Source organism: Pogoniulus pusillus, chromosome 6 (assembly GCF_015220805.1).
Source record: "Pogoniulus pusillus isolate bPogPus1 chromosome 6, bPogPus1.pri, whole genome shotgun sequence".
NCBI classification, from domain to species: domain Eukaryota; kingdom Metazoa; phylum Chordata; class Aves; order Piciformes; family Lybiidae; genus Pogoniulus; species Pogoniulus pusillus.
This window is the reverse complement of record NC_087269.1, coordinates 20,223,218-20,244,714: the sequence shown is the minus strand read 5'-3', so window position 1 is coordinate 20,244,714 and position 21,497 is coordinate 20,223,218. Positions and strand designations below refer to the sequence as shown.

The following is a 21,497-nucleotide window of genomic DNA, read 5'->3' as shown; positions in this document are numbered from 1 at the left end:
TAGAAATCTGTGAAGTGTTAATGCTGCTTGATTAGTGTTAAACCTTGGGGTGTTTTTTTTTTTCATTTTCTTTTCTGTGTATTTCTTTCTCTGAGCAAACACAGAAATTATAAGGTACAACAAATATTATGATCTTAGTTAAACTAACACTTTCGTACTGGAACTGCTCTGGAAATGATGACCAGCTATAAATCTTAACTACAGTGACACCACGTGCCCCAGCATGCAATGAAGTTGCTCAGATATAAATGCCCATTCCTTCACAGGTATCATCTTTCAAAATCAGGCCTTACAAATCTCCATTGCCAAGAATCTTAAGTTATAGGGTTTGCTACACTGTACCTCAAAGTATCTCACCCAAATATAGTGGTATCTTTTGAGGGAATTTCACTAACCTAGAATTTCCTTTTCAGTGCCAGATTTCATAGTAGACAGATCTTCAGTGTTCTTGCACAGTGCTCATTGCTGGGTGAAAAGTTAAGCAGGATAATCCTGCTCAAGGGACTGAGGAGACACCTTCTGCCCCTGCCATCAGACTGTGCAGAGGATACACTAAGGAACTAATGCAGAGGATTGGGGTGCTGATTGTCTTCCTACCTCCTGTGCTCAGGCACAAAATGTGAAAATGTGAGCCAGACCATTTACAGAACCACAGATTATGAGGAGGGGTTTCTATCCTTTTTTGTGTGATCTGTAGGTCGATATGAGTTTACCCTAAAATTTTTTTTTTCCCCCTGGGAAGCTAATGTGGAATCCTCAGCTGACTTTTCAACTATGCATAGATACTTTCAGTGACCAAAATAAAACAGTTTCAGAAGATCTGTTTTTCAGAAAGTAGAACAGAATTATTCAGGTTCTGAAAACTGGGGCATCTACAATCACTAGCTGAATCTGAGTTTTAATTTTTAATCTCTTTTCTATTTGGAATTTGCATGTTCTTGCCATGGGGGCCATCTTTCTCACTTTGTATGATCTGTTGGCTCCTTCTACAGACTTACTTGTTAGAAAAGATGTTAACAAAGCTGCTTTTCTTCACTGGATTTACCACGCATGATGGGACTGTCTTTAAGGCTAAGCTTCAATCTATTACTTCAATTCCACTGACAGTGTTAGATGAGGAACTAATATAATTAAACAGCAATGAACTGAAATGATTCTATAAATAAAAGCATGTGACACTGCAGCAAAATGGCTACTGGTATTTATCCACTTTTTAATCCCTGACATTTTTCATTTGATGGAATGCAGTGAAATGGAGGAGAAGGAAACACTAACAAAAAGAAGTTAAATTTCATGTCATTGTCAATAGTTATGTGAGAAAATAATTTAGATAACTCCTTCCTGGCTTGTTGGGTTCACAGATACTTATAAACAAATAACCACTACATGTTTAGAAAGAGGCTGAACAGCTGCTGTACTTTCAGAGGTCAAGGAAGTGTTTATTCCTGTGTTTTCTAATGATCTCTAATACATTCTGTAGGTGTTGGAATAATCATCTGGAAAGCAGGGACGTTGGTAACATGTGGAAAACCTGCATCAACCCTTAGGATGTTGAAAATATTCTGAAATGTGCATTAGCCCTTTACAGAGTATCAGTGAAATGAAATCTAACTTGTAAATATGTTGTGAGTGATATAGAATGAAATTATGAGGGTTTTGTGGACTGTTCAAATTTGTTCACCACAATTCAAATCCACTGCATCAGAAAAGGAGCAAATAATTAAAAAATGGTAAATATAGAGGCACTGTCTAACTTTAAATCAATAAATAAATAATATTTAGGGTATGGCAAGTTACCTTTAAGAATTCTAGTTCAGCTTCATCCTCAAACAGTGAACGGTTCAAGCGATGTAATTTAGCAAGCTCTCGCTGTACATATGCCAGGGTCATCTTCTCTATTCGGCTTGCGGGAATGTAGTCTTCCACACGAAAATAGCTCTTTCCATGCATCTTCATGAGACAAAAATATAATTATAAAATAGAAGAGAGGGAGGAGCCTTTTCTTCTTTCTCCCCTTTTCGTGTTTAGTGCGTTTATGTTTTCAAAGTGACCTAGTTTATGTTTTCAAAGTGACCTACATACTGAGGTCATCCTGTTGCCACTTTCTAGAAGATGAGGACAAGGACAAAAGGCAGCATCCTTGCAGCCAAATGTGTCTCTTGCACCTGTGCTCAGTCAACTGCTCAAAGCACAAACTACTCTGTCCAGAGGGAAGAGCTGGACCTACAAGCATGCCTGCAGTCTTGCACTTGATCTTGCAGCTACAGCTGCATCATACAACCTAGAATGGGTGACCCAATACTGGAACGGGTCTGGCCAGCTGCATCAGACCACTCAGAGTTGGATTAACCTACACAGATTGAGGATCTAAGGCTACACACAAAAGAGCTGAGAAACCTGGAGTGTGGGTGGTGGTGGTTGATGGTGTTTGGTTTTTTTGGGTTTTTTATTCCATGGTTTCTAATTCCTTTAACCCACTCTGTACATCCAAGCTGTGCCTGCGTTGGAAATTTTCTACAGATTGCCAGAGTTTCTGGCCTGGGCTATCAATTGTGAAGGACCAAGAGTCTTTCATCATTCTGCCATATTTCCTGCCAAGTTCATCTGTCTGACTACTGTCAGATATATTTTGTAAAAACGTTTAAAACTGAAATATGATTGCTGAAGGACTTTGCCAAAATTATATACTATTCACAGTTCTTCTTCAAACTCTATGTTACAAACAAAAACTACAAAACCTGTTGAGATACGTCTGAGAAATATTATATTATTTGTCCATACCTCAGAAGCATAATTGCCAAGCTCTGCCTGTAAAGCCAAAGCACCAAGCTTCAGAGCAGTCTCATCATTACAATATAATCGCTCCTCCAAAATATCTTTACGAAGCTGCAGGTAAAACTGATGCCTTGTCAAGCCATGCCTGGAACACAAAAAGGTTCAGGATCACAGGAAGAGCCTTGAACACTCTCTGTAAATGCTGCTGGTTTTCTTGAAGTCACCAGAACCATGCACTTACTGAATAATGTTGAAGTGGTTGACAAAGAATTTTATCCTTAAAAAGAGTGTGAAATTAATGATGGAGCTTTTCTTCTTTGGTTGGTCATTCCAGCCATCTGGGGCCACTTTGTAGAGTTTGGTGTCCTCATCCAAAAAGAAGAATTCTTTACCTGAAATCAGAATTTTGTGTTCTGTGGTAAAACTGGAGATTCTTTGGTAGCTCAGAGTTCTACTGTCTTCATTCAGTGCACTGCTAGCAATAAAAATGAAAATGGATCGTCTACATCAGTTAATATATTGCTTATTTGATAGAGAATTTAGGGTAACATTTAATGTATAATTTAGTTTACCATTGTTAGATGCTGAACTGGTGTGGTATCTATGGAGTCACTTGAAAATTTAGAGGGCTACCATTCTACCCATCATTTAGGTTTTGCAACCCATTGTCATCCTTATGTCCTAAATAAAAGGTATGCTTCTACCTAGTGCCACAGCCATGCTTGCCATCAGAAATGGGATAGAGAGATGTGGTCTTGTAGATGAAATAGCTGAATGTCTACTTTGATTTATATATAGTTTAAAAAGACAGTCAACCTTTCTCAGTACAGTGCTTTCTGGCATTTCTGCTGGAGCTAGGTGCTTCAGTATTATTCCAACACAATCCTGGGACAAGCCTTTTCTGCATGGGAATATCAGCCAGTAACAGTATGGCTATGCTGAAGTATAGTCTTAGGGTAAATGTGTTTTAACCAGTGCAGTACAGTTTAAATCAACTTACCTTACTTTTGCTTAAGTTTTGGATTACTTTTGTCTGAGCATCTTAAAGAATTTTACTGGAATCTGTTAATAAAGTGACTACAGAGGCACTGGTGGAGAGAACTATTACTGTAGTTAGCTGTGTCTCATTACCTTTCAGGTAAGCCAAGCCAAAGTAGAAATGTTCCACCAAGTTTGCATATGCCACCACAGTGTTGAAAACATCTCTTGCCTTGGACTTGATGTCACATTGTACCTCAAGGCACTGCCCATTGAGTAGAATCACATTGAGATCCCTTTGGGACAAATAGGATTTCCCTTTTTTAGTCTAAGGACATGTAACAAAGAATGAAGAATGAGTAACCAGTACAAGCAATGCAAATTCACAGTATTTTATTGCTGAGGCCCCTTAATCTGCTGTTTCCACATTACTTGATGGAACTGGTCACAGCACTGCCTTTTGTCTCATAAGTTAATTCCCCAAACATCTGTAATGTTAAAAAAAAAACAAACCCTGGGAATGCCAACAAAACAGCTGAGTATACTTAGACTCCAATCACCAAGGTTATTCTAGATTTGAGAGAAATTCCAAATTTCCTTTGCCCTCATTTTTTACTGCTGTCAGCCTTTCTCCTTATCTTAATGAAAAGTAGAGCATATGCCTGCAAACCACAGGAGTCCAGTATCTCATCACTATATGTCACATTTCATGTTTGCTCTTCATCTCAAAAGTCCTGTGCTGAAGTGTGCACTCTTGGTTGTGATGGTAATTTAAGCTATTTTTATACCATTAGAAATAACTACATAGCACTGACAATTAAATCACCTCATTTCAAGTACCTCTGAAGGAACCCCAACTTAGTGTGGAGGAAGACATGGCAAGAATATGGAACTGGGACTCAGATGCAACTTACAAAGATGCTCAACTAAAGAGTCACTAGGTCAGTTCTGAATTCTTAACATTTATACTTACCACAATGGATCCAGGCAGCTGTAAGGTCACTGGTGGTTCACTAGATAAAATAATAAACTCTGGACCTGAAAACTGTAAGGAGGCAATTGAGAAATTTAGTGTCTCTTTAATGTAGTGAAGATCCCAGGTACCAGTACCAGCGAAACCTATTTTTGTTTATCTGTATGCTAGAGCCAATTGAGTTCAGTGCCTAATAAACTGCAAATGCTGATTGAAGACTTTTCTCTGTTTGGAGTCTCTCACATGAACTCTGGGGGATAATTAGATCTAAGTCCATGATGAAGTCTTTAATTCTGTAAAGGCACTTAGCCAAGATCCATTTCCATTGCAGGGCACCTATTTTCATGACACACAAATTTTATTTGTTCTGAGACCTTTTCCCATTTGATTCCCAAGTCACTATGAAAACAGTCACAGACATGTACAAGCATACAACCACCCATATATACCATTGTGATTTCCTAAGCATACCTTCCATAAGGAACTGGACTAAAATGCAGAGCTGCTTTCTTTCCTGTGATGAAAGCTGACTGATATTTCTTATTAGCAGACATTGTGTTCTTTTGTTTTAATTTCAACAAACTTCAACAGCACAAGATGCTCGTTTCTTGCTGGGCTTCCACCTCAAGGAATTTTGCATGCATTTTTTGATTATCAGGTTTTGCTTAGTATTTATGGACAAAAGCTTTCCCTGCCTTCAGGTCTGAGTTACTACAACTGGATCTTGCCTAGTTTGGAGTCTGTCAGTTTAGAATACTCATCAAATAAGATAATTCAGTAGCTAATATGCATGTCACTGGTAAAGAACAATTGGATGAGAGGTTTGTCTTTAGTGTTATTCACATTTCTAAATCAGCTTATACAATTTTCATTAGCCACCTTTTCCTTCCTGTGGAACAAACATTTCTGTGATGTTGCAGCTGCTGTGTAGTCCTTTGTAGACACAGAAAAGGTGGAATCTAAACTTAGCAGGTTCTGTCTGCTGTTCTTCTGAGTTCCACCAGGGATTTCTTCTACAGAGCTGACAGACCTTTAAGGGAAATGTCATAGTGAGAAATATACATAGCATTAAATCAAAACAACACAAGTTAGAGGACAAAGAACTTAAGGTACATGAGTGGATTATTATGAAATCTAGGGCAATGTGAATTATAAGTCATCAAATGTTACTTTACAGAAGAAGAAAAATAATTACTGATGCCTTTATAAATATATCTAAGCTCTGCTCTAATTCAGTAACAGTCTCTGTTTTTTCATTTGGTGAACCAGATCTAGCTGGTTTAAGTCTGGTGAAGCCAAAAGGAAAAAAGAAAAATAGCCCCATGTCTTTCTAGTAATTCTATAGGATGAAGTTACTTTCTCATTTCTTATTTTCTGAGGCATAAAAGCTTCAGAAGGCCATGGCATTTGTTGCTATATAATTCAGAATCTTCCAGAATGGGAACTAAATTGATTGAATACTAATTCCTCAGAATAAGTTCATGTCATAGTGAACTGAGAAATTTTCAATTTGGAGAAAGGTGTATGAAATGTCAGATCAGAAAGCTGTCTTTAACATATAAAGTAGTGGTCTTTTCCACACAAGCAGGCACATGTATGCTCAGAATAAACTTAAAATGCAATAAATACTTTATCAATGGGCAAAGAATGATTATGTGGTATAGAAGGAAATGTTTTGTTGAGATGGATTTTTGCTGTTTACATTTTTAACAAACACCAAAGTCACATAGAATCTTTTTTGGTTGTCCTCCTATATATGGGCTAATTATTTCAACTCCACTGTTGTCATGGTACTGACAATGGAATGGTCACCTCAGCAGAAATGTGTTTGCAGATGCTTATAACCAAAAGTGGGAAATTGTAGTCCCTGAAGTTCTACGGGAAACAGTTTGCTCATCTTTCAGCACAGGAGGGAAGCATTTTCTTGGCAGCACGATTTTAGATGAAGGATACCAAGGTAACACCCAGACTGGTAGTCAGATGTACAGGAGTTACTTCAAAATATTCAGTCGATAAATCACTTGTTACTGATGTCATTTCAAGGAGCGTGATGTAGATATGGATGTCTATATACACACATATGTATGTGTGTGTATGTAGTTAGACAGAGACCTTTCTTAACAAATGCTGCCACTGTCCTGCAGCCTGCTGGTAGCTCTTTCTTACTGCATAGAGGTTTACTGGGGTATCTCACACTGTTCATTTATCATGGCCGATTTATCAGGAGGTTCAAACTGTTTACTTGGGATACATTTAATTGAGAGTTGATCTAACTGGAGCATTTCCTGTAGGCCTGAATTACTCGTGTCATGGTTAAAAGAGGAAACTCCTGGTAAACTGGGTCAAGAACTCAATTTAACTGGGATGTCATCAGGGATTTACATGGTGCTTAACTATGGGATTCCGGTCTTTGTAGTGTCTAGAGGCTAACAGTCCTTACGTCTCTTCATTTGGAATGGAAGGTGTCCAGAGAAGGGCAACAAGGCTGGTGAAGGGCCTGGAACACAAACCCTATGAGGAGAGGCTGAGAGAGCTGGGGTTGTTTAGCCTGGAGAAGAGGAGGCTCAGGGGTGATCTTATTACTGTCTACAACTACCTGAAGGGAGGTTGTAGCCAGGTGGGGGTTGGTCTCTTCTCCCAGGCAACCAGCAATAGAACAAGGGGACACAGTCTCAAGTTGTGCCGGGGAAAGTACAGGCTGGATGTTAGGAGGAAGTTCTTGACAGAGAGAGTGATTGGCATTGGAATGGGCTGCCCAGGGAGGTGGTGGAGTCACCGTCCCTGGAGGTGTTCAAGAGAAGACTGGATGAGGCACTTGGTGCCATGGTCGAGTTGACTGGATAGGGCTGGGTGATGGGTTGGACTGGAGGTCTCTTCCAGCCTGGTTCATTCTATGATTCTATGATTCTATGGTGGAATCAGCCATGATTAAAACCACACTATGCTAACATCCAATCCAGAAAACTGTGGCAGCATTGGTTTCTCTGGTTTTTGAAAAGGAGTTAATATCAGTTGTACAATTCTCAGCCTTCCTTGCCTGTGCTTGCAGGGCTGCTGTACATGTCATGGCTGAAATGAGGCTAATTCCTGGCAGAGGTCTTTACTGTTTGTGTCCCTGAGTTACCTATAGCTGTTCAGTAAAGTGGTGGTGCAGGACTGGGTATGGCTGGCATAAGCAAGACAAATCAGTCTAAGGACTGAGATGTACATGCAAAAATTGACTGAAAACGGTGGATCACATACATGGTCTATCATAACAACTGTAGAATTTGTCAGGCCTCTGTTGAGGTGACAGCAAGGTGAGACCAGATCCAAACACTGAATGCAGACAAGTACAGACCCTGTGGAATGTCTTGCCAGTGAAAGCAAGTACTGTTCGTAGTTTCTGGAAAGGTTTTTCCCTTCCATGCTTTCTGCGGAGCTGCTTTCCAGTTGTTTCAGTCACAATGAGTTATTTATGCTTCCCATCTGATTCTGACAGAGTTATGCTAAAGGCACCTGTTCTAGGAGGGCAGTGACATTGATAAAAAGTGAAGATGGAAAGCAATGTGCCTGTTTTTGTATAGATTGTTCCAAGCCCAACTCCATTTCACTAGAACAGTTGGACTGTTTCGCTAGAAATCAAACCTAACCAAAGTGTGCTTTAATTCTACTTAAACAGTATTTACTATCAAAGAGGATTCAAATGGTGACCTAGACAATTTCTGATAGTGATGTTACCACACTAGTTAGCCTGCTTCACTTGACAATAAAACAGCTGCCATCTTTTAGGAATATGAGTTTTGTTTACCTATTTATGAAGAGTTTGTAGCTACTTTGCGTCCTTGACCCACTAAGGGTGGGGTCCCATGATCTGTGCGCCTGTGGAACTTTACCTGAAATGAATGAAGGAAATTTCACCATTGAAGCAATTGTAGCAGAGCTCACCATCAGATCTTTGGACTATTAAATCAAGGAGGAAGTTTTGACTGGCTGCTTCCTCTCATATGTCCTTCCTTGAGCATGATAAATGGCTGTTCAATAAGATAAATAATACTAAAGCAGTAGTATTACAGGTTCTCTCATTATTGTTACTTCCTCTTGATAACCCTTCACATGAATGTAATTTGGGAAACAGTTGAAAGGTGCAGTGATTGTTATTTCTATATGTATGGGGATAAGCTCTAAAATAGATTTTACTCTTCAGAAATTGCTACTAGTACTCTTTGCTCTTTTATACCAGGCATAAAATTAGAGTGGTGGGGAAGCCATGAACCTCCTCTGGTTTAATCAGAGTAGGATATAAAATCACTGACATGAAAATTGTTTGCAAATATTCCACTCATTATTTGCTACATTAAATATACTGTGAGTATTTTTACATCACAAAAATATGGTGGGAATATAGGATGGTGTATGTATCATTAGCAAATAAGATTTGCATCATTTTTCATAATCATCGCCTTCAGTTGTCTCTGCTGCTACAGAAAGCATAGGCATTGTTTTGCCCAAATACATGAAGGCTGAAATCTAGAGATAGAACCAGAGGAAGTTATGTAGGCAGTAGTTATATGAATATTTCTTCTATCAGAACAGATGTCTTAAAACCTTTGGGGAAGAGTGGGAATGCTGAGTTTTTCTTCACTTAGATAGTTTCATTGATCTTATTTGAAGATCATGCTATTACGTAGGTAGAGTGATAGAGGCCATAAAACAAACTATGTGGAAGCAACACTGAAGCCAGCTTTTTTCTCTGGATAAGATATCTGTGTACTCCACCCTGAGACCTCACTCTGAATTCCAACACAAAAACATGACATTGAATTTTAGTGTACCAGCCATCAACTTCAGTTTAAAAAACTAGAAAATCTGCAGTCACGTTGCTAAAATATGCATTAGCATGTTGGGGTTTTTTTCAGGCTGCAGATGGTAGCGACAAAATGTGATATTTGAGATAAGCAAAATACTCAGGGCTAGTTAAAAAATTAAGATTAAATCCTGTGCTCTGAAACTTCATGCTTTTTAATGAGAAAGCCTCACAAAATGTATAGGTTTCACACAATTGTGTAAATATACTTTGACAAGCACATAAAAATCCCCTTTATTTTTATGCCTTAGATGTTATGGTAGTGGGACAAGGTGGCTAGCTTCAGTGTCCAGAGTGACATACTTTGATCACAAACAATATGTTCCTGATGTTTAAGAAGCATGTGGCCCTCAAAGAAGTTGATCCTATGGATGGCTGTTTAATTTATCAGTTGTTAAATGAGCTTAATGCAACACAATGATCTCCCAGATGGCAATATTTCAGTATCTCAAGAAAGGATGTCTGCAGCAAACAAGCTCTCGCATTCTGTGTTTTCCTCTGTGTTTTTTTAGAGTTTGTCTCACAAAATCCTGAGTACAATGAGTGATTTTTAAAAAATAACTTAAAAACCAGGATCCTGAGTTTAGCCTTAACTATGTGCCACTAGCTGTGTGACTAACATGTATGTATCACAGAGGAAGCAGCTGCAATTCCTGGTTTGTATTGCTGCTTCTATTGATTGCGATTCTTGAGCTTTAGAAAGGTGCCTTTCAGGATTAGAGTATCAACAGCAGTTGTATGAGTAGCCTCACCTTCCTCAGTGCTGGGGCTAAGGGCTTGGGGCTCAGGTGCAATTGCATGGCTGTTTTTTTCTCATTCACTTTCTCTTTGGTAGACCTGTGATAATGCAGTGGGCATCCAGATTCTTAGCCATCTTTCCTAGGGAAATTAGTTCCTTGACATCATGTTCTTTGTCTGCTATTTTTAACTAGTAAATATTAAGCCTTTCAAATTTGGAACAGTGTGGTTAATACATTCCTAAGAATTTCACGACAATCATCAACCAGATACTATAAACTCAGATTAATGCTCTTCAGTGAGAAAAAACAGGGACTACTCAGCACTTTTCTGTTATTTATGGTGTCAGTGAGCTAACATATTAATGTGCATACCTTGTTGCATTGTAACTGATGTAGTGGATGTCAGGGTTACACTTCAGGGAAGATATTTCTGGGATAAAAAAACCAAAAAACACCCACACATGCTTACAGAGCATTTTTGAATCCATGCCCCAGGAGGACCTAGTTTGTCATTCCTTGCGGAAGCTCACAGGTGGAGGAAGTAACCTCTGAACTAAAGAAGTAAACTTCCACCTCTGGGTCTGGAAGCTCAGGAGAAGTGCCCAAGGAAGAATGAAAACAAAAGTGAGAAGTAGATGGGAAGGTGAGTTACTGTGGAATGGAGAACAGAAGTGGGCAGGAGTCTGAGAGTGTGGAGCTGGCATGGTAAGCTTGTTTTTCTAGGAGATGCTGGTGATGTTAGACAATAGGAAATTTTTGCTCTTGGGCAATTTGAACATCTTGTCTAGGTGTCCTTATCTCAGATTCCAATTTAAACACAAGGATACACATGCATAACAGCAGTCCTCTTCCTGCTGAGTTCCCTTCTTTGCTTCATACTATCCCCTTGCACTGTGATTTACGTAGCTTGGGAAGGACTCTGACTGACATCTATCACAGTATCTTCAATGTATGGATCTATTCCAAGAGAGTTTCTTTCATGCTTTTCCTGCCTTAAAAGGGTTGAAATTGGAGCTAAAACTCAAACTCTGGTACCTCTAGACCAAGTAAATCAGAAGAACAGCATTGCAACCTAGCATTTAGCACAATTAAAACAGTGCACTGAGCAGGACATACCCAATGCCTTTAGAACAAAAATAAAAAGAAAACAAAGGGCTGTTTGGCTGTTTTTTTCCTCTGCATATCAGATTTTTCCCTTTTGTTTTTGAAAAGGCTTGAAGCCCACTATTCAAGTCTTAAATATTAATCGTAGATTCAACTGATTTCAGTGCTGTCTTCTGGCATTGCCCATCATGTGCATTTGTGGGGTAGCTCCACCCATCTGCTTCAAGATCCCATGGAACAGAAGCATGCTGTTAGGCTTTGTCTGTGATCCGCTGAACAGTTTCACTTGGCAAAGGGGACATAAGGAAGCAAAAAAGCTGTGATGGCACTGTGTGGTAAGCAAGGAATACACAGCTTTACAGTAGGACAGAAGTGAAAAACAATCCAGTTTAAAGCTATCTCTCTTCCCTGACTCTTAGCACAAATATACCTCCCTAGTCCCATAGCCACAAGTACATGGGAGTACCTATCTTTTGACTATACTTGGGTAGCCTCATCATTCATAAACATAATCTTTCAGGAAAATCTTACCTCTCCTATGTCCTCGGTTAGACAGTATCAAAGATGTGCTTTCAGAAATACTATTAGAATCGCTGTAGTCCGCAGAGAGTTGTCTGTAATCTTCTGTTGACTGACTATAATTCATTAATCTGGACCCTTTGTCTGGAAATTAAAAGGAAATATCATGAATCACATACTTTAATTACAAATCATTGTATCTGCATGGTAACATAAATAGCATTCTACCTGATTAATTTTCTATCATCCACATCTATCTGTCTTCTAACCCTGATGCCCAATTCCTTAAGGATCAAGGAAAGCTTGGTAACTTCATTCTATTATTTTCATAATCTTTTTCTGACCCAAAATAGTTCTTCTCCACCATTCCAATTAATATAAATCTAATGTATTATATCTATTCTACATGTTTAACTTAGAAATTGCAAAGTACAGATAACCTGAAAAGCTCCCCTTCCTTCCATTCTGAGGCCCAAAGCCTTCAGCTATAAAGTATTCTTTCTGTGTAGAGGGTGGAAAGTGTCCAGACCCAATCCAAGAGCAGAGTCAGCTGCAGAAATTCCACTAAAGGTTTATCCGAAGTCATTAGGAAGTACATATTTCTGTCCACCCTATCTTTACTTTGGTTGCATTGTCTCTTGTCCTTTTTCAGAATGTCTGAAGGTGATAAATTTTGATTAAAAAAGAAAATAATGAAATAGAATGGAATGCTGCCTTGAAATGTGTATCATTTTCTTATGACCAATAATACCTAATAGAAATGTTCTACAGGTATTTAAGCATGTGTTAAATTGTAGTTGAAGTTAATGGAACATATATGTGCTTTGCTGAATAGGGATTAAGCTGTTCAAATGCCTAATGTTGATCATACCCTGAATAGCTTGGGCCACCATCCCCCTGCCTCCCAGATCACAAATTTCTGTTGAAGCTAACCATATAACACAGAAACCAGAAAAAAGAAATATATAAACTATATTTAGTTACAGTTACAGAATTACTCTGAAGGATAATAAAATCTTTGTCAAATGAAATGTGCAAATAGCATATGCTGGTTTATTTATATAGCGAGCAGGATTTGGCCTTGTGCCTTGGAATCACTCCAGCAATCCATGTGTGAATTAATCAAATGTCTCTTGAATTCAAAATCAGAACTAAAATCAGGAAGAAAACACAAATCTTTGAGTAATCAAATAGGATGGATGAACATATGTTCCTTAATGCCAATGGGAAATCTTCACCGAACCCACTCTACCTTTGAAAATGGACTGAAGCACACAAAACACAAAAGCAGTTTTGAAAGATGATGTTTTTTTATATGCACAGGTTTCATGCAGAGTGCTTAAAGAGACAAATCTGTGCAAGTTGATTTATGATCATTGTTTCACAGCTCCCAGACTACTGTCTTCTGAGGAAATAAGGAACAGAAACCTTGCTGACTTGTCTCAGAGTCTTTCCATCATGAAGTCATTTATATGTAAAGCAATACACATCCTATTCCACAGTACATGTAATCACTACAGCATGAAATTAAACTATCCACCTAACTTGAGAGAGATTCAGAAAAGACTTGGTGTATCCTTATAAGATAATTCACTTTATAAGTCTTTCTTTACCTTGATTACCTTGATGAAAATTCATCTGGGAGGACAACGGTGAGGTGTCAGATATTTTCTCATGCAGTCTTTTCCTTATTACATGACTCCTGTCAAGATGACAGGCTGTGCGGTCTTCATTGACTATCCACTCTACCTAGAAGACAGCAGTACTGCAAGTCAATGTCTTATGATATGTGGACTTCAGACTCTCATACTGAAGTGATCCTTGCCCTCTGATTGTCGGAGGCTGCTGGTCTGGTTGGTGTAAACAATTTCATCTTCCAAGATTAGCACAGAGCAGGACTGAGTTTTCATGGCTTCCAGCAGTCATGTCAGCTGTGTTCAGAGGGGACGCCCTCTGTTACAGTGGGAAATAGAACAGTAGAGAGTCCCAGGGCAAGGGTCATCTCAGAGTGCTAATGAATACTGGTTGCAAACAGGAAAAAAAAATTGCAGCATGTTTTCTTCCACTTTCATTCAGCTTGTCATCAAAAAACAGTCAAGTGTTGAAAAATATTCAGATGCTTACTTATTAAAGACTTCACATGGATTGAACAGGAAACATACAGTTTCACTCCGGGGTGATGAATGAAACTCTCAGTATGATGTAAACGTGATTTCTTTGCATTTCACAAAGAAAATCTGATATCAGAATGAAAAATCTGGGGAAAATCCTTTTTCTTGTGTAAAGTCCATTCCTTTGGCCAATATGAAGTCTCTACAAAGGTTATTACTTCAGTATAAACCAAAGAAATGAAGGTATTGTCAATGCATTAGCATCACTTCCCAGGAACGTAAGAGAGGTTTGAAAGTTGGCTTCATTGCATCATGTGCTTGTATATATGACCATTTTTTCTGCGTCAAAGTCTAGAACCAAATCTCACTTCCTTAATTCACAGAAGCATTAATTTCAGGCAACTAGTCACCTCTATCCCATATTGCTGCTCATCTCTCTCACCAAAGAAAAGGAGATGATTAAAATATGAGTGTAGTACCTACCTCGCTGACACTTCCCAAAGCAAACTGGACCATTTTCTTTATGTAGACATTTGCAGGTAAGCAAGCAGATTCCTTCTGATGTGCCTCACATGCTTCCAGGATTGATTCAGGAGAAAGTCTTTTATGTGGCAGATCTTCACATAGTGTCAGCAAGAGCATGTGTAGTTGGTCACTCAGCTGGAGGGACTGAGTCAAAACGAAGGTAGTGTTAAATGACATCTCCCAGTGCTCTGAAATTCCATGTAAACTGGGACCAGGAGTTTCTGTAGGTTTTTCACCATAAGTGAGAAATGAGCATTGAAGTCTTTTAGAGTGTGGGAGCTAAATTCCAGACAGGTAGCACAATAGGACTAAATGGAGCCTCTACTATGATCCAGAATAGCTTTGGTGGGAAATGGAATCTGCAAGGATGTCATCAGCCCATATAGGGGCTACTTGGTGACAGATAACAGCTCAGTCTGCTCTAGAGCTTAAAGGTAAAAGTCAGACAGACATGTGGTAGCATTAGCTTCAAAAAGGCGAAGAGTTACACCAGCCAAAACTGTCGCCATAGAGACCAGATACTTAAATTTCAGAGTCGTTTAGCTTACAGCACTTCTTTTCTTAGATCATGCATACCCATGAAAGGTAGGTTAAATCTACTATAAGCTCATGTTCTCCAAGTCATAAACATACAATCAAAGGCACCTATACAGAAATTAAGCAAAATACAGGCTACAAATCTTTGAAAGTGTTCTAGGTAAGCAAGAAACACAAACATTTCAACTAGCAGAGATGCTGGTAGAAGTTGTTCAGAAATAAGGAGAATTATTTAGTTTTATTTCAGCACCTCATTCTTCAAAAAAGTGCATAAGCACAGCACCACAGTCATGACAACATGATGCTTACAATTTAACCCTTCCTAATCACAGGATCACAGAACCATTTAGGTTGGAAAAGACCCTTGAGATCAATGAGCTCATCTGTAAACCTTAGCCCTGCCATGTCCACCACTAAACCATGTCTGTAAGTGCCACTTCTACAGATCTTTTAAATACATTCAGGAATGGTGACTCATCTGCTTCCATGGACAGCCTGTTCCTTATTACAGTCTTGGAATAACTAATCTTAACTCTTAAAAGCAAAGTGCAGTTCATCTTAATTGGAACAATTCTGGGTTTTGAAGAAAAAAAGGAGGAAGAAAAAGAGGAATGATAAGATGCAGCCTAACTCAATTCCTGATTTGGATGAATGGGTATTTTTGAAGTCTGGACCTTGACACAGCTTTCCAATTCTTTCTAGTGATCCAAAATAAAAAGCTCTTTTCACTATGACTTCTGATTATGCATCTCAACTTTTGAACCTACCAATATAAGGCAGAATAAAAGAAAATGAAAATTCTCTATATTACTGGCCTGGTTTGGAGGAACCTGGTAGTCTGCTGACCAATAGAGGGTCATTCCTAAGGAATACACCAACATCTGTCAAAACAGAGAAAGAAACCCTGTTAAAATTAAATACATTACATACACAGAACCTTCATACTAGAGAGACCATCTTTTTGTGCTTTTGATCACAAAATGGCAGAAGTCAAACAGATAAATATTTTAAAAACTGGACTAGAGAAAAAAGATCTAAAAGTACAATAGTGACTCTTGGCTTATGGACTAGATGCCATACAAGTGTTGTTCAATATAACAAAATGAGTGAGGCTGCCTTCTCACCAACGATGCCATGAACAGGAAAAGAAATTCACATGATCACAGATGTTAGGGGTTGGAAGAGACTCAAGGAGATCATCGAATCCAACCCCCTCTGCCAGAGCAGGACAATACTATCTAACACAGATCACAGAGGAACACATCCAGACAGGCCTTGAAAGTCTCCAGAGAATGAAACCAAACAACCTCTCTGGAAAGCCTATTCCAGTACTCTGTGACCCTTACAGTAAAGAAGTTCCCCCTTGTGTTGAGGCAGAACCTCTTTTGCTGCAATTTACACCCATTGCTCTTTGTCCTGCCACAGGGAGCAATTGAGAAGAGTCTGTCCCCCACTCCTGGCCAACCTTCAGATACTTATAAACATTTATCAAATCCCCTCTAAGTCTTCTCTTCTCCAGACTAGAAGGCCCCAGGTCTCTCAGCCTCTCCTCATAAGCCATGCCCTCCATTCCCCTAATTATCCTTATAGCACTCTGCTGTACCCTCTCCAGCAGATCCCTGTCCCTCTTAAACTGGGGAGCCCAAAACTGAACACAGTATTCAAGACGACGTCCCACTAGGGCAAAGTAGAGGGGGAGGAGAACCTCCCTTGATCTGCTGGACACATTCCTCCTAATACACCCCAGGATCCCATTGGCCTCCTTGGCCACAAGGGCACATTGCTGTGCCATGGTTAACTTGTTAGTCATCAGGACCTCCAGGTCCCGCTCCACAGGACTGCTTTCCAGCATATCACCTCCCACCCTGTACTGGTGCAGTTTATTATTCCTCCCCTGATGCAGGACTCTGCACTTGTCCTTGTTGATTTCATCTGACTCCTCTGTGCGCAGCTCTCCAGTCTGTCCAGGTCTCTCTGAGTAGCCACACAGCCTTCAGCTGTATCAGCCAAGCCTCCCAGCTTAGTGTTGTCAGCAAACTTGCTAAGCAGACACTCTGTGCCATCATCAGTGTCATTGATGAAGATATTGAACAGGACTGGCCCCAGCACTGATCCCTGGGGGACATCACTAGTCACAGCTCTCCATTATTAGTTTTGAAGTTCTCCCACTGGTGATTAAAGCTCTCCCCTACCTGTGGGACTAGCAATCATGTCCAGGAAGAGGATTATTATAATAAGGATATGAACTACATGTTTCTTCATAGCATCTGAGTGATCTGGGAGTCTGCAACTATTGTGCTCTGTCTGAGGAACTATGCACTGCTATGGTTCTAGCAGTATTTAAAACTTTCACTTACCTGAGGGTTCTATCTTACCATCTTACAAGAGAGACTCCTTTGGCAGGGATAAAGAAAGTATGTTGTTAACAAAGTTGAATTTACTTCTGACTTCCTGGGAGTGCTTCCACCCTCTGATAATATGGATACAGCAGTCCTGCTGCTTCTGGGATTACAGTTGCTATACCTGGTTAAACATCGTGTTCATAGAAATATTTTTTCTTGCTGTGGGCTTTTACAAATAACATATCTTTGCAGATCTTGAGAAGTGATGTTCAAAATTGATTTTGATGCTTACATGCTAATCTAATGGTGAGCCACAAGATATATGTAAATCTTTCAAACTGTAGTGTTATTAGATGGTAGATACCTGGTGTGCTGCATTAAAATCCCACAAACTTGCCTTCATGAGGTACTCTCAATATCTGGTTTGTAATATACCTCACCTTTGTTAATCCAATGTGCTGGTTTTTACTTTGTCTGTGCAGTAGTTCTGGTGCACTGAAAGGGACGGCTTCTGTTTGAGATGCATTGTTTTGAAGGGACAAATTTCCTTCTGCAGACAGCAGTACTGACCATGGACAAATCACACATAGGGCAGGATCTGAAAAATGTTGAAGATGGAGTTCTTAGTGTGAAATTCACTGCACTTGGAATATCAAACTGCTGGTGTCTCAGCTGCATAGTGAAACCCATCATCAAAGCTTCCTGGAAATGTACACAGAAATCAGTGGAATGTTCATTTACGCCTGGCTGATTTTGTCAGCTGGAGTTCAGTGATGGTTTAAGACTTCTCTCTCAATTCATTTCACACATATAAACAATGTATTGATTTCGATGGATTTCTGAAGCATAAGGGAAGGCAGAATTACATCCTATGTACAGAAAATTGCCAATTTTGATATATGTTTTTTGTGACAAGCACCAGAGAGTACTGGAAAACTAGAAGACTCCTTTCAATACAACATAAATGCATAAAATCTGGCATTTTCAAAAGACTTTACTTTGGCTTCCATTATACTGCATTACCAGGGAACAAATCTCTTATTTGCGATGACTTTAATTTTTGGTCTGTTTGCTGCTTCTAGTCAGTGAGCTCCACATTTTAGTACCCTCTCTCTCCGTGTACTGTGTCTAGCAAAGCCAAACTTACTTCACCAGAAAGCCAGTGTCACTAGCTTTGTATTTCCATTGTACAGATGAAGAAACAGATGCTGAGCCCAGCTTTGATGACCACAGCATGTCAATCAACACAAGCTGAGGTAGCAGTGAAAACAAACTTCCCAAGCCCTAGCGCTATAAGCTACTAAGCTCTTCCTTAACTGGAAACATCATTTCCAACTAATCTGAAATTTTGGATTTTTAATTTTTTTAATCAAATTTTAAATATGAAAATTATCCAAACTAAAATTTAGAATCATTTTAACTGCTGCGCTATTTTAGCGCTATTCACAATCAGTCTTTCTGTCTGCATGTCTCTTCCATTAAAAGAGAGGGGATATGTCAAAAAAATACTAAGTGTTTTCAAATGATAAATCATAGAATCAGATGATTGATTTATTTGGAAAAAGAAATCTGGGATCGTCGAGTCCAACCATCAGCCTAACACCACCATAGCCATGAAAAGGTGTTTTAAGTGCCATGTCTACACATTTTTTGAGCACCTCCAGGGATGGTGACTCCACCACCTCCTTCATTAACCTCTTTCAATGTCTGACCACTCCTTCAGTAAATAATTTTTTTTCTAGTATCCAATCTGAATCTCACCCAATACAATTTGAGGCCCTTTCCTTTCTTGACACTAGGGAGAAGACACCAACCTGCGCCTCACTATAACGTCCTTTTAGATAGTTGTAGAGCACAACACGCTCTCCCCTCAGCCTCCTCTTCTCCAGACTAAACAATTCCAGTTCCCCCAGCTGCTCCTCAAAAAGTCCACTCCTCAGACCCAAGGTTAAGGTCCCACTGAGATTTGAACTCAGATTGCTGGATTCAGAGTCCAGAGTGCTCACCATTACACCATGGGACCTCCTGGACACATACATTCCTGATCTGGCAAGGTCATGAGGACACTAAGAGGTTTTGATGGTCCTGACTAGCTTCATTTGGGACCTACCTCCATCCTTTGCCCATAGTCCCATAGGCTTGATGAGACGCTGCCCCTCTGACTGAGATATGGTGTAGGACTGCCTGTCTCCAGCTCAGCCACACCCATACTTTGACTGTGGATCTCATCGATCCTGACCCGCAGACTGACTTCCCAGCATGATCTTATTTGCCTTGTCACCATGGACTTGCCTGGTGATCTCCAGGCTGTCTGACTGATTGCCCACACCAGACCTGATTTTGACTCAGCTTCCCAGACTGACGTTGGGCCTGCATTATCACCACAAACTTGTGTAGTGGTCTAGATTCTTAACTGTCAATCCCAGACCTGTCCTGCTTGCCTTAGGTACTGTGGAATAGAGCCCTGGCTGGCACAGCGCCTGCTTTGCCAGCCTTGTAACCATGCTTGGGTCTCAGCAATCTGTTCCTTAGGGAACACTTGCTGTGCTGCTCTCTGAAAAAAAAAATCTATTTGCAGCTGTCTCAGTAATGGATCATGCTCTTCTCCTAAAGGGCTGCATACTCTTAAAACACTGCAGAGAATCACTGAGGTCAGTCCCAGCAGTCTGAAGGAGGAGTGGAGGCATGAGGGTGTTCTACAAATACTCTATCTACCCTTTCATGCATAAGTGCATTTGACTAAGGACATACAAATTATTTCATTAAAGTATTAATCTTAAAAGCATAATAGAAACTATCTAAGATCAATCTGTTCACTTTATGAAGGGTAAAAGCTGCATTAACCATAGCAATATTTAGATACAGGGTTCTTGAAAACATAGGTAATTTTTTTTAATTATAATTTTTGGCTATTGAACCACATTCTTCAATCTAAACCGTGAGAACAAAGACCATTCAGATCTCCAAAGGAGAAAAGATCAGAAACATGCCCTAAATGCTTTGGTATTTTAGCATTTTAAAATGACTATTTAGTTCTTCTACATGAGGGTTAAAATATGAAGGGCAAATACATATTAAAAGTTAAGCTGGGAACTCATACACACCTAGGAAGTTTGTAGAGCCAGAAAGCACAGCGATCCAAGACTTATGGACCACTTGTATTTGCAAGTCATTGAATTTACTTCTTTAGAATATTAAAGCCCTTAAGTTCATTAGCTAACCTTCTCTTTAGGTCCTTCTCTATTTTTGGTACTGTATGCAATACAGCTAGCACATGCTGGGAAATGTTTCAGTTTTAGAAAGAGAAAGCCAGCTTGTACTCTCTAGCCTCAAAGATTCTCTGGCTTTCTGTAACATTGGCCAGCCAATGAGTCAGCATACCTGCCTATCCAGTCAGTGCCCAAACACACTGGAAATAATGCCATAACAAATGGTGCTGACACTACCATGCCTAGCAGGATTTATTACATCAAGCACAGTGCAGCAAAAACAGAGCAGAACCAGCCCTGAGAAGAGGCTGTTTCCAGAAGCAATATAGCTGTAATTAAGAGATGTGGAGGCAGATATATGGCTTAGTCAACTGGAATGATGCTATGCAGAGGCAGTTCACATTCACTGCCCTCCAAGGAACTGGATCACTGTCAAGAGATGTCCAAGAGTTCTATTTTTTTTAAACAAACAAAGAAACAAACAAAACCCCCAAACAAACCAACAAGAGATCAGGAGAGCACAGTGTCAGTTTAGTGTCTAGCACAGAGTCAATTAGCTGTGATGCACCTGAGCAGAATCTATCCAGACAGGTAACTGTGCTGCACTCCTTTGTGCATTCCTGGTACCTGTCTTGACTGGGCTGTTCTGATCTCTTGTTACACCAGATAATAGAGAGTTGATGATATAGTAAACCTCCTATAGTATTCCAGTCCATTACATACTAGTTGGTGATAAAAGTTCAGTGCTCCACCAATAGAAGAAGTTGCACATCACTTGTGTTCAGTATGTTGTATTTTGATACTACATGCTCATGAAGCAAGAACACATCTCATCCAT

At 39.6% G+C, this 21,497-nt stretch overlaps 1 protein-coding gene and 1 non-coding gene across 2 annotated transcripts in view; both read right to left on the bottom strand.

Annotated features, from left to right (window-relative positions):
- The window catches only part of FRMPD2 (FERM and PDZ domain containing 2), a 64,390-nt gene that overhangs the window by 16,841 nt on the left and 26,052 nt on the right, over positions 1-21,497 (bottom strand). The window contains 13 exon segments of the mRNA XM_064145559.1: positions 1,798-1,950; positions 2,782-2,920; positions 3,017-3,167; positions 3,907-4,081; positions 4,727-4,798; positions 8,542-8,601; positions 10,325-10,409; positions 10,685-10,742; positions 11,948-12,079; positions 13,549-13,684; positions 14,530-14,715; positions 15,924-15,989; positions 17,891-18,048. Coding sequence (XP_064001629.1) covers positions 1,798-1,950; positions 2,782-2,920; positions 3,017-3,167; positions 3,907-4,081; positions 4,727-4,798; positions 8,542-8,601; positions 10,325-10,409; positions 10,685-10,742; positions 11,948-12,079; positions 13,549-13,684; positions 14,530-14,715; positions 15,924-15,989; positions 17,891-18,048 — 1,571 coding nt within the window.
- TRNAQ-CUG (transfer RNA glutamine (anticodon CUG)) lies at positions 19,402-19,473 on the bottom strand. Its single transcript has one exon. It is a non-coding gene; the product is annotated as a tRNA-Gln (tRNA).